We start from the raw sequence: 16,430 nt of genomic DNA on the forward strand, positions 1-16,430 counted from the left end.
TCCCGCCTTGGAGCCTCCCCGTCTTCACGTAGCAGACAACGTCCACAGTCTAGTTTCTTCTTTTGTGAGCTGCCCGCCAGCACCATCATCACGACTCCTACCACCACCAATCGACAGACGCACTACGATCAGCGTCGCAACTTCCCACGACCTGACTTTGCACCTTCCTGCCATCTTCTCCACTCTCCAGCACTCTGAGGAAGGAGCCTGGAATCAACTACGCCGGTCCCTCTCCCAAAGACCAATCAGCACGTTGATTGCGCTCACGGCCGACCTGGCATTTCGGCCAGGTCCCCTCCTCTCCTCCGCTCTCTTCCCGCTACATCAAAGTCGGTCTGGATCAGCTTGGCCAGTTCAATCACTCCTTCATCGATATCTTATCCGCCCTCCCCTTGACGCCGACGGCTCACGGCTACCCCGTCTTTTGGACGATTCGATCGACCCCGCCGCCGCCGCCGCGTTCGCAGCCTTTGATCATCCCGCCGTCCATGTTGGCGTGCTGGGTCGCGATAGCTTTCCAGAGCGGTACGATATAGGAAGCCTCAACGAAAGGAAGCTGGTCTGTTCTCTTCCAAGACGGACGCCTCCGCCCTCCGCACCCACAGTCCGCAATACTATCCATGGTCCCACATCCAAGATCGGGATCATTCTCTCCACATCCTTCACAGACTGTGCAGACCGGAGCCGGGCACTCGCCTCATCCATCGCAATCCGCTGCCTTCAGCGCGGGCGCAAGTCCAAGTACGAGTAGTCCGACAGGACCCAATCCCTTGGTCAAGATTGCCGTCGCTCAGGTTTATCTCCTACTAGGTACTATCAAGGAGGACAGCAAGTGGGAGACACAAGCAGAACAATTGCAGAAGGTACGCACACGATCACGTTGTTCATTGTACAAGTGCTGTAAATTCGCTCTGTTTTTTGGATCCTTGCGCTGACGCCTTTTGTTCTCTGCTCCAGCTCATCGATGATCACGGGATGGAGGTTTTCGCAAAGTATTTTACGCGCCTCGTCGCGGCTCATGCTGGCCAGATCTTCCTGGGCCAGCCGCGCCCTGGCGGCAATGGCAACTTCCACCTTCTCATGAACGAGATGAAGAAAATTTCCCACGACGTTGACCAGGCCAACAAAATCGCCGAATCCATCGAGACGGGTACAGAAGACATATTCCGCGACTTCGACATGTCGACCTTTATGGAGGCGTTCAAGCTCGATGCCCTTGAGAAGACAATACTCGCCTTGGCCTTCAAAATGGGATCAAGACCCGACCTCAAGACGAAAGGTAGCCTCGCTCAGATTCTTTTTCGCCCCAGGTTCAAAGCTAACTCTTCTGGCCAGCTGATGCTATTCTGTCGACCAATTTCCCCACCTTTATCAATATTCTGAATCAGCGCGGCCACGATGACCATGCGGACCTGACCGATTCTTTCATCGCTATCCTCGTCGATCGCTTCATCCAGTACCAGCCTCCCAACCTCAACGCTGCCGCAAAATCCGAGCTCGTCTTTAAAGTACAGGCAAGATGGCATGATGCGCAGGCTCCCCCGCCATCCGAGGTGCTCGCGGCGCTCGATCTTGTGAGGGTGCTGGCTGACAAGCCCCCCAACGCGCTGGCCACCTATATCCAGAGGACTGGCATCGATTTCACGCGGGATGTGGAGGCCTGTGTCTCCCTTCTACAAAACCGGCCTCAACACATTCAACTCAGCGAGGAGCAAGTATCGATCGCCCTGACCTACACCACGATCAGTCAGACGCCGCAATACGACCCATCGATTCTCGCAGCAGCTCTTCGCCGTGTTCTGTCCGCCAGCTTTAGATGGCAGGACGTTGTGTCATATTTCGATCACAGATCGGCCAGAATTTCATCGCGACAATTCCTCCGACTGTACAACGCTCTGCTGCCGATTGCCCAAGACGACCCCAGTTTTGACATCCAGAAGTTGTGGGGTGGAAACTGGGAACATCCGGAGACACAACTTTCCTTCATCTGCGCCTTCGCCTCACTCCAGCCCGATCAGCTAGACGCCAGCTCCATCCCGGGTCTAGTGCCGACACTCACCTTGGATAACTACACGCAATCGCCCCCGGAGGTACAACAGCGAGCAGCTTTCGCGGTCAAACACGCGCTGGTGTCGGTCGAAGCTTTGTCAGCAGTCTTCCACGTGGCCCTTCACTCGGTACACGCGTCGCAGAGTGTCGAGGCCAAACGCCTGTTCCAAGAGGTCGTGGTCCCGAATTTGGATATCTTTGTGGTCTCCGCGTTCGGAGTACCGAAGCCTTGGCCGACGATGGCTGTGGACACGCTGAATTCGCTTTTCGAAAGTTTTCTCTACAAGCGGTCGACGGAATACGACTTTGTCCTCGACAGTTTGTGGAAGAAGGACAAGGAATGGGTGGTCCAGCAGCTAATCAATGCGCACGCCGTCAAGCCAACTGACTTGCCGCTCATGTTTGAACATGCCCTCAAGCATAAGTGGCTTGATGAGCTAGTGTATCTGCCGAACGGCTTCGGACTCGATCTTGCTGCTCTTGCGCACGCTGAGGGGTATCTTGATCTGGCCAGTTGGGCTCGCCGTAACGCGGAGAGAAGTCAGGAGATTGCTCGGTCGCTTCTGCAATTTCTTGTCATCAAAGCGAGTCTCGAATTGCAGTTTCAGCGGCCTTTGGACAACCAGCCACCGGTTAAATCGAGCACCACGTTGCAAGTGAGGACCGTCGCTGCTTTCTTGCAGATTCTGGAAGACTTTCTGCCAAAAACCCCCCTCCAGGATCTCATCATGGTCCAGCGGTCATGCATCACCGTCTATCCAAGGTTGATCAATTATGGCGAGGGATTCGACGACATCATCGATGCCAACGGCAAGGACGGCAACGCTTTGCCCCCTGCCGCCAACGCCAAGATGGAAGAGCATTACAAAAGGATGTATGGCGACGAGATCCAAGTCCGTAACATCGTCGAGGTTCTCGATCGATACAAACACTCGCGCGACCCATTGGATCAAGACGTGTTTGCATGCATGATCCATGGCTTGTTTGACGAGTACGCCCACTACGTCGACTATCCTCTTGAAGCGCTCGCTACCACTGCAGTGCTCTTTGGTGGCATCATCTCGCACAAGTTGATATCGGACTTGCCCCTCAAGATTGGCCTTGGTATGATCTTGGAGGCGGTTCGGGACTACATGCCGGAGGATTCCATGTACAAGTTTGGCCTGCAGGCCTTGATGCAGCTCTTCTCTCGATTCAAGGAATGGCCAGGCTTTTGCCGACAGCTACTGCAAATCCCCGGATTGCAAGGCACCGAAGCTTGGAAGAAAGCTGAGGATGTCGTTCGGGATCACGAAGACGAACTTGCTCGTTCACGCAACGGTGCGGGGGCACCTTCACACGGGTCCTCGTTCAGCGCCGAGCCTCTCACGAATGGCAACGCAACCGACGGCAGACCTACGGAACGTCAGCCACCGCCTTTCACCTCCATCAATGCTATGGAGCGTCCACCTGGTGTCGATTTCGAAGAGCCTTCAAGCGATACTCAGGGCAAGATCCAATTTGTTCTGAACAACTTGACCGAGACCACACTACAGACGATGTGTCAAGAGTTGCGAGACATTCTCGATAAGCGACACCAGCAATGGTTTGCCAGTCATCTAGTCGAGGAGCGGGCCAAAATGCAGCCAAATTATCATCAGGTGTATCTCGAGCTTGTCAAGCTGTTTGAGGACAACGTTCTCTGGTCTGAGGTACTCAGAGAGACGTACGTTAGTGTCGCGCGTATGCTCAATTCCGAAGCCACGATGCAGAATTCAACCGAACGATCTCACCTCAAAAACCTCGGTGGCTGGCTGGGACTGTTGACTCTAGCGCGGGACAAACCTATCAAGCACAAGAACATCGCCTTCAAGCAGCTTCTCATCGAGGCTCACGACACTAAGAGACTGATCGTGGTGATTCCTTTCGTCTGCAAGGTCCTCCTGCAAGGCGTTACGTCAACCGTCTTCCGCCCGCCCAACCCTTGGCTCATGGACATCATCCACCTGCTCATCGAATTGTACCATCATGCCGAACTGAAGTTGAACCTGAAGTTCGAGATCGAGGTGTTGTGCAAGGGGCTTAATCTTGACCACAAGAGCATCGAACCGTCGGGAGAAATACTGAATCGTGCGACTGTGGAGGAGCCTCAAGAAATGCTCCCTCAGGAGACATTGGAAACTTTCGAGAATCTGTCTCTGAATGGGATCACCACCGGGGTCACTGCCAGTCTTTCACCCCAGGTGGCGGCAGCCTCTATACCAGATCTCGGACCCCTCATCAATATTCCGCCCACGAATGAGATGGTCGTCACCGCTACTCGTCTCCACGAAATTGTTCGCACCGCTCTGACGCGAGCCCTTCAGGACATCATCCAGCCCGTGGTGGACAGATCGGTAACGATTGCTGCCATCTCCACTCAGCAGATGATTCACAAAGACTTCGCTACTGAGCCTGATGAGAGCAGGGTCAGGACGTCGGCAATCAACATGGTCAAAGCTACTGCTGGCAGCCTGGCCTTGGTGACTTCGAAGGAACCCCTCAGGGCGAACTTTACCAACTACATGCGCAACTTGTCGAACGACCTACCCCAAGGTCTCCCAGAAGGCACGATCATTATGTGCGTCAACTCCAATCTTGACCTCGCCTGCAACATCATTGAAAAGCAGGCTGAAGAAAGAGCCATTCCCGAAATCGAGGAGATGATAGAACCGGAGTTGGAGGCCCGTCGTCGCCATAGGCTACAAAGACCCAATGACCCTTACGTGGATGCCTCTCTCAGCCGATGGGCCTGGACTATACCCAACCCATTCAAGCTGTCCCCCAACATGGGCGGTCTGAACCCGGAGCAGATGGCCATTTATGACGACTTTGCCCGCCAGCCGCGGACGACCACTTCGAACGCTCCTTCCCACGTCCCGTCAGCATCCGATGCTACTCGCTCTCTTGCCAACGAGGTTCTCCAAGAGCAGTTCTCTGCCGTCCCCAGTTTGGGAGCCGCCGCAGAGGCTCCGGCGGTCCAGCATCTCAACTCGCAGCTTCAGCAGTACGCTCCCGTCCACGCCGGTAGCATGGCCAGCGCAAGACCACAGGCTTTTGCGATGGATGGCAGGGCGTTGATCGAGCGTGTGCAAAAGCTGCTCATGGAGCTCCAGCGGGTAGCGACTGAGGCCCGTGAGGAGCATTTCGCCGACCTCCCCCGGCCCCACCCTGTGCTGGATGTTGTGGACGCTTTAGTTCAGCACATGATCAAGGCATCGCAAACGTCTGAGGAGTTTGCGATTTTTGCTGCTGACCAAATTACTCAGCTTGTTTTCAACCAGGTCGAAGATAATCTGGCACTGGAGAGCCTTGTCCATGTTCTCGAAACAATTAGGAAGATTTCGGGACCAACGCTCAACAACAGGGTGGCCTCGCTGTTCCGTCAGCAGCCCGCATCGACTTTCCTCCATATGCCTCTGCTGGCTGCTCTCTTGCGCACCGATCTTCTGGACTGGAGGAGCATCGACATGGCAATGGCTAAGGCACTGCAGCAAAGAAAGGAGGGCTCGCTGGACTTCTTAGATCAGATGATCGATTTGACTCTGCTGGGTAGCCGACCATTGGCGCTGTATGGTGACTTTGTCCGCACGCTCGAAGCTGCTTGGGTTTGGGTTCAAGACGAACCTGACTCTGCGATGGCACAGCGACTGAGAGCCAAACTTTCGGGCCAGACGCCGCCACAAGGTCTGCCACAAGAGACTGAAGGGTCCCTACAGCAGGATCAGATGGAGTACGTTTTTGAGGAGTGGATGCATCTCTGTAACAACCCGAATGCTTCAGAGAGCTCTGCCATTATGTTTGTTCAGCAAGTTCAAAGCCGAGGCGTCGTCAAAACCAAGGACGATTTGTTCCTACTCCTTCGGGTCGCAATAGACCTCTCAGTGGAACGCTTTGAACATATTGTTCACTCGACGGGTACCTTGACGGATGCGTTCCTCGCCGTCGATGCCCTGGCCAAGATGATCAATATCTTCGTCCGACTTCATGGCGAGCCGGAGTCAGGTTCGTCCACCAGTCGAGCTGTTTATCTGGATTCGATCTTGGCTTTGATCACTCTTGTCCTCAACCATCACCACGTCAAGCGTGCGGAACACTTCAACCAAAGAGTGTTTCACAGGCTTTTGTCCGTACTGTTGTATGAGACCAATACCACTGCAGAAGAGCTTCCCGAGGCGGAGAGGTCAGAGTTGTTCCTTAAGTTCGCGGCCAGACTCGCTGACCTCGGGCCGCGATACCTTCCGGGCTTCGTTTTTGGGTGGTTGTCTCTGCTTCAGCACCGTGTCTTCCTTCCAAACATCATGAAGGAACATTCCGGATGGGCTGCGTTTACCAAACTTATGCAGTTGCTTCTGGAGCATATCGGGGAGCAGATCAAGGCGATTGAGCCGTCCAACGTGGCACGTGAGATTTATCGCGCCACGCTCAAGCTGCTTGTCATACTGCAGCATGACTACGTGGAGTACATGATTACCCACGCGCATCAACTAACGGCCAGCGTGTCCCCTCTTTGCAAGCAACTCCTTAACGCCATCTTAATGGCGGCCCCCCCTCAGACAGAGACGTCCGATCCGCTGTTCCCGGGTCTGCAGATCGATCGTTTGGAAGAGATCAGGAAATTGGCCGGCAGTGTGGATGACTCCGCATCCCAACTGCGAGAATGGGGCTTGCTCGAGGTTCTTGATCATGCGCTGCTGAATGGGCCCTCCGAAGACACACTGGCACACATCGCACGCGCCATTGTCGAGAGCCAGCGCACCGACACTGGTTTTGGATACGTGCCAATCAACGCCAACCTCCGTGTCATTGAGGCCGTCACTCTCCACGTCGGCAACTATGCAGTCGAGCAAGCCGCCCAGAAGAACACCGAGCCGTTCAACCCGGCTTCCTCAGACTTCGCTACCCTGTCTATGCTACTCCACGAGTTGCCCGCTGAGGCTCGGTACTATTTGATTATGAGCATCACAAATCAACTTCGGTTTCCGAATGCCCACACAAGTTACTTCAGCAGAGTTCTTCTGGAGGTATTCGGTCAGGACATCAACGATCCAGAGGAAACTGACATTCGGCAACAAATCACTCGCGTACTTTTGGAGCGCCTCATCGGATTTTGGCCTCAGCCTTTTGGCCTCGTGGTTACTGTTGTTGAGCTGCTCAAGAACGAGAAGTACATGTTCTTTGACCTTCCTTTCGTCAAGTCAAATCCCGAGGTAAGTCCCATGGTCTCCGAACGTCGTCTTCATGTGGGAGCGATTCACTAACATCATATCCAGGTCATCGATCGCTTCCATGCAGTTCTACAGCGGGCAGCATAATCGGTTTGCGCGTGTTAGGGACATGACGTCCAACATTATGAGATACAGGCAAGGCGGCGAGAACGACGCGCCCACTCTGAATAGGCTTACACATGGGGACGCGACGGCAAAAAAAGCGGGCAAAAAGCGTTGACGAATTCAAGAAAAGGATAATAGCGCGACTACACCTGACTCGAGGCGTTCTGCATGGACAATAAGGGACTTAACCTGTAGTAGTATTTACGTCAATAATGTAAGATAACGAGGTTTTGGTACACTGCTGCGGTTCTCGTGCGGCTCTCGTGAAATGATTGTAAATCGACAACATAAAGTGCGCACGTTTAGTGACGCGACTAGTCTTCATCAACCACTTGTTCTGGCACGAACTCGATTTTGGCAATAGCAATATCAGTATCATTGCACGGGGTTTTCCCCCGACATCTCGAGGGGTTTGTATTTTTTTCTCTGCTTATCATCAGGTACCTACTTAGTCGAGGTATCCACGCGGTAGCAGAAGTACCTGATCTTAGACCCCTCACGCCCATGGACGACGCAACCAACACTAACATATTGCGTCGATGAGGTACGGGGCAACGTCTCATCTCCAACAAGCCACGCAATTTTCACTGCATGTGTTGACAAGGCTTGTCTGCGTCTCAAATGGCTTCTCATCAAGATCTCCAAGAACTTCTCCGCGTCATCGCGGCCCGCAAGGTGCCCATGATGACGGCAATGAGCCAAGTCAAGGCACTCCAGGCCGTGAACCTTCGCAGGTAAGAGCATCCGGAGACCAGCGCACTGTGAAGCAACGAGACACAAGCGAATGTTTTTTTATTTCCTTTTTCATATATACTGACACTTGGCAGTATCCAGCAAATTGCAGATGCGGAACCAGACGTGATTGAGGACGCCCTGGGAGATGCCAAAACGGCAAAGGCCATTCAGTCGGCCTGTAAAGCCCATCTAAAAAAGCCGAATACCAAGCGGGCCGGAGGCTCACTTTCCAGAAGCAACGATGGAAAGCGACCTCGTACAGAGAAGCCCACCGGCGATGACGCCAGCGCCGAATCGGCGCAGCAAGATGCAGACAGCTTGGAGGATTCCCTGGCCCTCCCGGTTGTCACAGATGAGAACGAAATCGCCGGCACTTCCGTGCATACCAACCGAGCTCCGCTGATGCTTGCATTTGCCGTCGAGCTGTTGAGATTCACGATGCCTGAACAGCCTCTTTCTAGTCGCCTCAGTCTCGCACAGGCTGTCGTCAGCGCCAACTCGAGGTCTAAAGCGGTCAGTCTCGGGCTGGCTAATGCTCAGGCAGAAGACGGGTCCTGGGGCGAGGGCCAGCCAAAAGTGACGGTCATGGGCAGAAGCATCACTGTTCTCAAACGAGGCGACTATCATACCCAGCAAGAGGGCGACACGACGGCGGCTACAACAACGGCAACTTCAACCCAGCAGAAACAGAGCAGTACTACTACCAAATCGTCGCCGTGGACGACCAGCTCTCAAATTACATTCAAATCATCGACGTTCGTCGCCCGAGTCGCTAACTTGGAACATCCATCCGAGGCGACGTCCCTGATCCGGTCTCTCCTATCTTCCGAGCCCCATCTCCAAACAGCGAGTCACAACGCATGGGGCTATCGAGTGAATCGAGCCGTCCCCGGCGGTGGCGAGACCGGGGACGTACGGGAGGCCTGTGAAGACGATGGCGAGTCCGGATGCGGCGAATTCATATTACGTCTCATGCGAGAGTCCGGCGTGGCTAATGCAGTGGTTGTGCTGACCAGATGGTTCGGCGGTGAGATGCTGGGTCCCGATCGGTGGAGGTTGATGAGGACCTGCGTGACGGAAGCACTATCAGAACGGCTGAGACTTCCCCGGGGGGAAGTCGCACACGATGGCGTTGCTCTGTGGGCGCTGGATCTTCAGAGCATGAGCAACAATTCGATGGGGAAAAGCAGTCAGTCTCGGAGTCGAAATGACTGGAACCAGACCATTGTTGGGGCCGCAACTCATCGACCCGAGTCTGCGAGAGCGTATCTGCTCAAGAGCTTTCCTTCGGAAGACGAGGCAGGCGAGCAGCCTGAAGAAGGCAACAAACCTAAGTCAAGATCGAAGAAAACATCCAAGTCGGATTTGGAAGCCGAAAAGTTGCAGAACCTTGGGCGGCTGTTAGGCGCTCTCAGGTTACTATACGAGAGCTGGGCCTCTCATCTGACGCCAGTTGAGATGGACCGGAGAGCATGGACATGGTACGTGGCGGTCAGGCCGGACGTGGACTCAGGGCCATCGGGATGGGGTGCAAAGGGATCTTTGAATCTGAGCTCTATACTAGACCTGCGACGTGAAGTGAAGGGGAATGCGGCTTGAAGGAGCAGAAATGTATTGTTACTTGGTCAGCTAGGGGTAGCTCAGCCAGCAATGTCGACTCACACGAGGGATTCAATGGGAAAACATCAAAGATTCGACGCAAAATACCATTGTTATTCGGATTTAGAGGATAAATATGAAAAGCCCCGACCAATGTCCAAGGGAGTCCAAGTCCGGGAGTGCCTCCGGGGCAGGATCCGACCCGGCGTGTAAAGCCCCACCCCGTCAGCGGGCTGGCGATAATTATCTTCCGGCACAACGCTTGAGCTTTGGTTGGCATGTTGCCAAATCCCACAACCATAACTGCGAACAAAACAATACTCCGAAACCTCCAGCTTCCGCAAGACAAAAACAAACCCATAGCCCTTGTTGGCTCCGGTCGGACGGACGGTTTTAGAACTGGCGCTCGCTAGGAAGCCGCACAGATGCGTCACGCCATGGGTCTAGCAGGCCGGGCCGCCAAGTTCTCGCCTGCGCGGGGGCTTCTGGCGGTTCCAGCGGCCCTCGGACGACGATCCGCCTCCATTCGAGCTACAAAACCAAAGGGGAAGCCGCCGTCAAGGTTGGGTCCTGTTTCCTGAATTTGCTATCGGTCCTAACCGGCGCAGGACGAACTCTGCGAAACCGCACCCTACTCCCCCTGCTCCTCCTCCTCCTCCTCCTCCGCCTCGGCCGGTCCCCGTGTCGAATCCGGCGCCGAGAACGAAAGATCTCGAGACCGCCGCAGACCTCTTCAAGCAACGCAAGATCCCAATCATCGGCGCCGGCATAGTTGCCCTCTCCCTGGGCGTCTACGTCAGCCTGCTCGTCTCGTCGTCTCTCTCCCAGAAATGCCGAGCTTCGGAACATGGAGATGCGACCCCAACAGGCCGGCCCGCGGTCTTCACAAAAGAAGGAGCTCGCAAATTCGACGACAGCCTCGACGGATCGGAGCGTATGATGGGCATAACATCGCTCCGGCAGAAGCTTGCTGCTGAGGCAACCGGACATGTTTTGGAAGTCGCCATGGGTACTGGCCGCAACCTTTCATTCTATGACTGGAGCCGCGTTGTTCAAAGAGACCTCGTTCCCGAGGACAAGAATGCCCCCGGAAAGCCGGCCTCGGCACCCATGCTTTCCTTCACTGGCGTCGACATCTCGGACGAAATGCTCGGGCTCGCCATTGAGAAGCTTCCCGCAGCCGTCCCCGAATTAAAGGGCAAGGAACCGATCGTCCAGGCGCAGAAATCCAGCACCCAGGGCGACGTGGGTGTTTTTTCCTATTTATCAGACAGGTTGCGGTTCCTTCGGTCCGACATACATGATCTTATACCCGCACCGTCGGCTGGCCCAGGCAAATACGATACTGTCGTGCAGACGTTTGGTCTCTGCAGTGTCGAGAAGCCTGAGAAGGTGGTCCAAAACCTGGCCAGCGTGGTTAAGCCAGACACGGGAAAGATCATTCTCCTCGAGCACGGCAGAGGCTGGTTGGGCGTTCTGAATGGGCTTTTGGACTGGTCGGCAGCCTCTCATTTCGAGAAGTACGGATGCTGGTGGAATAGGGACATTGCCCAAATCGTCGAGGATGCCGCCAAGATCACACCCGGTCTGGAGGTTGTCAAGATAGAGCGCCCAGGCTGGACCCAGCTGGGAACCACTCTGTGGATTGAGCTCAGGGTGAAAAGCATCAGCGGACCTTAGGTCCCTCGCCGCACGCACACTGGCGGTACTCAGCGTCGGCACTGCTCTAGTGTTGCAACGTTCACAACGAAGCAGTCGTCATTCAAGGTTAAGAAAGGAGAGGTTTGTTTTATTTCGTTTCAATCATACCCAGCCTCAGTACTCCTTTTTGTTTTACTCCTAGTACCTGAACCCCAAACACCAAGCTTTTGTAGACGCCTCGCGTCCGATGAGCTGTTGTACATTTACTAATACAAGAAATCTGCTCATCTGCTCTTCCTTTGCCCCCGGAAACACAGGCCAGACAGCCAAGGGCTGGACTGGCCTTGGGTACTCTTGCTTCGTTATCCATACTCGTAATCTTCCACGCATATGCGGTTGGTCGCGACACGACCGATCAATCGTCGGTTGAGTCTTGACATAGCAGCTGTTGATGGGACGCATGTCAACAGGTCCGTGAAATCATGGCACGGTGAATCGAGTTGTGGGACAATTCTCATCTTCACCTTGCACATCACGGCCGATTAACACGAATCCAGCAAACAGTCAAGCTCGTCGAGTTCAATGTTCTCCGGCCTATGGTCCCACTCTAGTAGTGTTCCCAGCTTCAGCCAGCCGTCGCCGTCGGCTTCCTTCTTGGAGGGCATGGTAGCCTTGATGGCCGGGCTAGTCAGGAAGTGGATGGGGGCAGTGCCGCCATTCACATGAACACCCTGCTTCTCGTCGAACATGTTATCGTCACGTGCCGCTTCATAGGCTGAGTGGTCGCCAGCAGCTGCTGACGAGAACTCACGGGCCAATTTGCGTTTCTGGAGCACGTCTGCCGTTTGAGTAAACTCACGTTCGTCCTTTTCAAGAGGAGGCGAGGCACTTCGATGACTTCTTGCATAACGCAGACTGTTGGGAAGTGACCCGACGGGCGTTGAGGGCATGGCGAAGTCGTCATCCCCGTCGTCGAACTCAGGAGACGAGAGGTCGACCTCGGGCGACGGACTCAGCTCCCTTCGGCGCAAGTCCAAGTCATCATCATCAGAACCAGATGCTACACTGGATAATGACGGCGAAATGACGGATCGCTGGAGGAGAAGCGACGCTGCAGAGTCAGGGAATGGTTGCCTCGGGCACGTCGTCAGGTAGAAGTATGTGCGGCGAGGGTGTACTGTTTCCAATTCCTTGGCTACAGGACACGGCGCCAGAGCACTCCAGCAAGACCGCTTGAGGTAAGCAGCGAGGCGCGACGAAACAATGGCACATGGATTGGCAGAGCTATGAACAGTTAGCAAGCCGAGTCAGAGAGAGGTTGAGGTAAGCCAAGGGATGTGAATGGATGCGGGGGGTTGGGGGGCGGGGGAAGGGATGGGGGACGGTGGTGGCGGTGATGATGCGTACTGTTGAACAATGGTCAATTGCTGCGACAAGACGGTCGCCAACTCCTTGACGAGATGAGGTCTATTTGCCGTCGCCTGGAGTTGGACGATGACGGCCTCGACGATCTCATCATTGATGCCTTCCATATCTATTTTTCTTGATGGCACCGCGTCTTCCATCTCGACCGTGTCGTCGATTGTTGGGGATGGCGGTGGCGTGTGCTCCAGCATTGCCTTCTCGTCCGGACGCTTCGACGAGCCGTGCCTTTGCCTTGCCTCGTCTCCATGGGATCGCTTCTGTCTCTTATTCGGATGCGATGTTATCGTAGTCGCTGTGATGGCGATGCGGCTTGGTGTTTGTTCGGAGATGGTTCGACGCGAAGTGGCGGTGGAAGGACTGCGGTGAGCATGGCTACCCGGGACGTGAATCCCAAGGGACGGCAAAGAGAGCGACTTGCGTCGTGTGTTATACGGCATGTTGAATGGTGATGATTGCTGTATAACTTGGGCTAGTGTGACTGATGTTGAATGGGAATGGTAGACAAACAAGATGGATTCTGTCTATGATCAAAACAAGCGAGACGAGAAAGTTGGACGAGGGTCTCGAGGTCCTGGAAGGTGTGGCCCCTGGGTTTAAGGGTCTTGTTTGGGGGGGATGAGATCTACTCGCCGGGCAACGACATAATACTGGGACAGGAGAGCTCGCCCCTTTTTTTTTTTTTTTTCTTCTCTTCCCTTGTTTCCGGTTGGTCGCCCACTCTTTTTTTCCATGCTACCCCTGCTCATAGACGTAAGGAGGTGAACCAAATGGGTAAAGACGGCATGTGCCCACCCTGCATGCCGATGCGCCTCAGAAGAGTTTTTTTTTTGAGTGTCATGTACCTGGGGAGGTACTCCGAGTCACGTGTGTGATAGGCAGGCGGTCTGGCAGAGATGCATATGCCCATCTACTGATTGGCTGAAATTTGCGAGCGCTGTGATTGGTGATTGTTCAATCCCAGTATCCAGACGTCGGTTAAATTACTAACTATTCAGCATTGGTAGCATACTTTGAACGCATACTGCTTTGAACGTTCTACATGCATACTGCATATCTTACCATAAAGAAAAATCACATCGCAATAGTGGCATCCATTCGAATCGTTCGTCCCACTTTGGCGCGGCCGAGTTGAGGAGCAGTTGGCTTCGCTCTTTGGCAATCTAGAGACACTTCGAGTGAGCTGATTTGTCTCGATCCCAGGCTGATAGACAGCACTAAAATACATGGTTGAGACGCTCAAGTGGATAAATGAGATCACTAATTGCGGGCTCACCTCAGATGTGCCAGGGAAACATGGCCATGGGAGAGGTGGGCGTGGATTGTGGAGGCACCCAAATGATGAGCATCAGAATGCCATTCACCGGTGGCTACTGATGGCGTAGTATTGGGATGAAGACCATAATCGGACGAAAACAATGAGATCACGAAGTGAGCACGTTTGCCACAGAGATGACGAAGTACGGACGCAGCAGCTGATTGTGAAGAGCCTTATGATTGAACTACAGTGAGGAAAGAGGCGAAAAGACTGCCTAATAACGACTAAAAGTCATGAAAGCCTGTATCGGCGAGACAATAGAAGGAAATCCCCCCAGTTCATCCGTAGGAAAAAAGAACGATTAACAACAAAATTAAGAACGGCCGAGGGCAACGTTCTTCCAATGGTCGCGCTCAGCCTCAAGCTTGCGAATCTTCTCCTCCAAATCCTCAAATCGCTGCGCCTTGCGCTCACGAGACTTGCGAGCAGCCAAGGTGTTGCGAGCTCGCTTCATGGCGACAGTGTCGTTGGGGTCGTCCACAATGATGGGAGGCAACGGCTTGTCACGCTTACGCGAGTTGACGCCGGCGACCGAAGAGTGGCGACCACCGCCCGAGGGCGGGGAACCACTGGACTTTCGGCGGGCCGAAGCAGAGGTGAATTCAACGACTTCGAGATCGTCATCCGTGGCAGCAGGCGACTGCTCAACTTCCTTGGGCACGTTCTTGGTCGCCGGCTGCGTCTCCTGTTGAGGAAACAGTGGGAACCAAGGGTCGGCAGCACCAGTATCAAAGTCACTGGTACCGAAGTTGGGAGAAACATCGTAGCTGTCAAAGTCGGGAGATTCGTTGTAGATGGAGGGTGAAGTCAGCGCAGTTAGCGCAGTCGAGTTGGGCGCAGACATGAAGGGCTCATGGACGAGAAGGTCCTGAGGCGACACCGTGCCCATGTTGCTGGCCCCGGTGGTGCTACTGCCCAGATCGAAGACGGAGGGCATAGCGGGGGATGAGTAGGTGGTGGAGGCACCACCCTCGAAACCCGTGAAGTCGTCGAGGTCGAGGTCTAGTCTATGTGAGCGAGATGCGGTCGCAGTGTGCGGCTGAGTGAGCATACCTTGCAGATCCATCTTGGGGGTGAGAATCTGGCTAGCGCTCTGAGGAAAAAGCGGCACAGGTGGCCGTTGACGACGGGGTTGGTTGAGAGCAACTGAAGACGATGGGGCTGATGAAGCGTAGAACTGGGCTGATTGCGCTGGGGAACCAAGCCTGTTGGAAAACACCGATGGAGACCTAGAGTGATCTGCCGCCTGAATCTGGGCTACTCGTTGGTTCTGGTGGACGAGAGACGTGCGACCCTGTTGTTGATGGCGGAGATGATGAGACGAGTGACGACGTTGGTTCAGACCAAAAGTCGCAGACTGTTGATAGCTGTTTCTAGGTTGACGCGGTGGAGGCTGATCGAACAAGACGAAGTCCTGTTGGGGCTGCTCGGGGCTGAACTGATGTTGTTGTTGATGCGCGGGATTTGCCGGCAGGCTGGGTGAACTGGAGGGAAGCCATTGTGATTGGGAATCCGTTGTGAAGACTGGGAAGTCTTGCGAGTGAATGGTGAAGGAGGAACCTGAGCGGAGGCTTGTGATAGCTGAGCTAAGATTCAGATCGACCTGGGAAGGTTGAACTGAAGGTTGAAGTTGAGTGGGGAGAATGGTTTTATGAAGTTGAGACGGAATTTTGTCTGAAGAGGGAGAAACGGCCGGGAAGGGCGGTTGATTTAACGCATCTTGAAGAGCCTCTATGGCGATGTTGACTGGTGATGTGTTGTGGTTAATGGTGATGTGGTGGGGGAAAAAAGAGGAAGTTGTGGGAGGGCTTCGGGCGAAGGACTAGCTTTTGTAGCCTTTCAGGCAACTCCAGGCCAAAAGAACAAACGCGAGGCGAAGGGCGCGATTGGCAAAGCCCTGGGGCTGCAGCGGTACAGAGCCAAAAGGTACCTGTAGGCTGACCAAGGCATTCTCCAACCGTCAAACGGCCCGCAAGCTGGCCAACATATGGCTGCCGTGTACGGCGATTGGATGTATTGCTAGGCGTCCTGCTCCGCCCAGAGGAAGGACGGCGTAATCCCTGGTCCGCGCTGATGTGTGACTCACACTTTTCTAACGCCAGCCCGCATACGGACTAGCACCCACGCACCGCACCTGCCGCAGTCACAGTGCGTCGCAAAGTCGCGCAGGACAGCCTGCTTGCCCAAAGACATTTTATATCACGGTTTATTGTGCGCATTCATCTACACTGAGATTCTTCTAAATACATTGAATAACTTACCAACCAGTACTCCTCAAGATACACAAATTGAATGGCGGAAGTACTACTTTTGCT

The 16,430-nt window shown here is 54.3% G+C and overlaps 4 protein-coding genes across 4 annotated transcripts; 2 read left to right on the forward strand and 2 right to left on the reverse strand.

Annotated features, from left to right (window-relative positions):
* Positions 1-257: 257 nt before the first annotated feature.
* Positions 258-7,382, forward strand: CkaCkLH20_06432 (ccr4-not transcription complex subunit; the record flags this gene model as incomplete). Its single annotated transcript, XM_038889149.1, has 5 exons — positions 258-525; positions 760-863; positions 958-1,279; positions 1,336-7,277; positions 7,341-7,382. The coding sequence occupies 5 exons, from the start codon at positions 258-260 to the stop codon at positions 7,380-7,382; spliced, it is 6,678 nt and encodes a 2,225-aa protein (XP_038745447.1).
* Positions 7,383-8,021: 639 nt separating this feature from the next.
* Positions 8,022-11,414, forward strand: CkaCkLH20_06433 (uncharacterized protein; the record flags this gene model as incomplete). The annotated part of the gene is made up of 3 exons (XM_038889150.1): positions 8,022-8,134; positions 8,228-9,616; positions 10,343-11,414. 3 exons carry the CDS (start codon positions 8,022-8,024, stop codon positions 11,412-11,414), a joined length of 2,574 nt encoding a protein of 857 aa, XP_038745448.1.
* A 503-nt stretch (positions 11,415-11,917) lies between these two features.
* CkaCkLH20_06434 (mucin) lies at positions 11,918-13,237 on the reverse strand (the record flags this gene model as incomplete). Its single annotated transcript, XM_038889151.1, has 2 exons — positions 11,918-12,659; positions 12,783-13,237. The coding sequence occupies 2 exons, from the start codon at positions 13,235-13,237 to the stop codon at positions 11,918-11,920; spliced, it is 1,197 nt and encodes a 398-aa protein (XP_038745449.1).
* A 1,191-nt stretch (positions 13,238-14,428) lies between these two features.
* CkaCkLH20_06435 (bZIP transcription factor) lies at positions 14,429-15,181 on the reverse strand (the record flags this gene model as incomplete). Its single annotated transcript, XM_038889152.1, has 1 exon — positions 14,429-15,181. The coding sequence occupies one exon, from the start codon at positions 15,179-15,181 to the stop codon at positions 14,429-14,431; it is 753 nt and encodes a 250-aa protein (XP_038745450.1).
* Positions 15,182-16,430: the final 1,249 nt, after the last annotated feature.

The sequence above is a fragment of the Colletotrichum karsti genome (assembly GCF_011947395.1).
Source record: "Colletotrichum karsti strain CkLH20 chromosome Unknown Scaffold19, whole genome shotgun sequence".
Taxonomy (NCBI): domain Eukaryota; kingdom Fungi; phylum Ascomycota; class Sordariomycetes; order Glomerellales; family Glomerellaceae; genus Colletotrichum; species Colletotrichum karsti.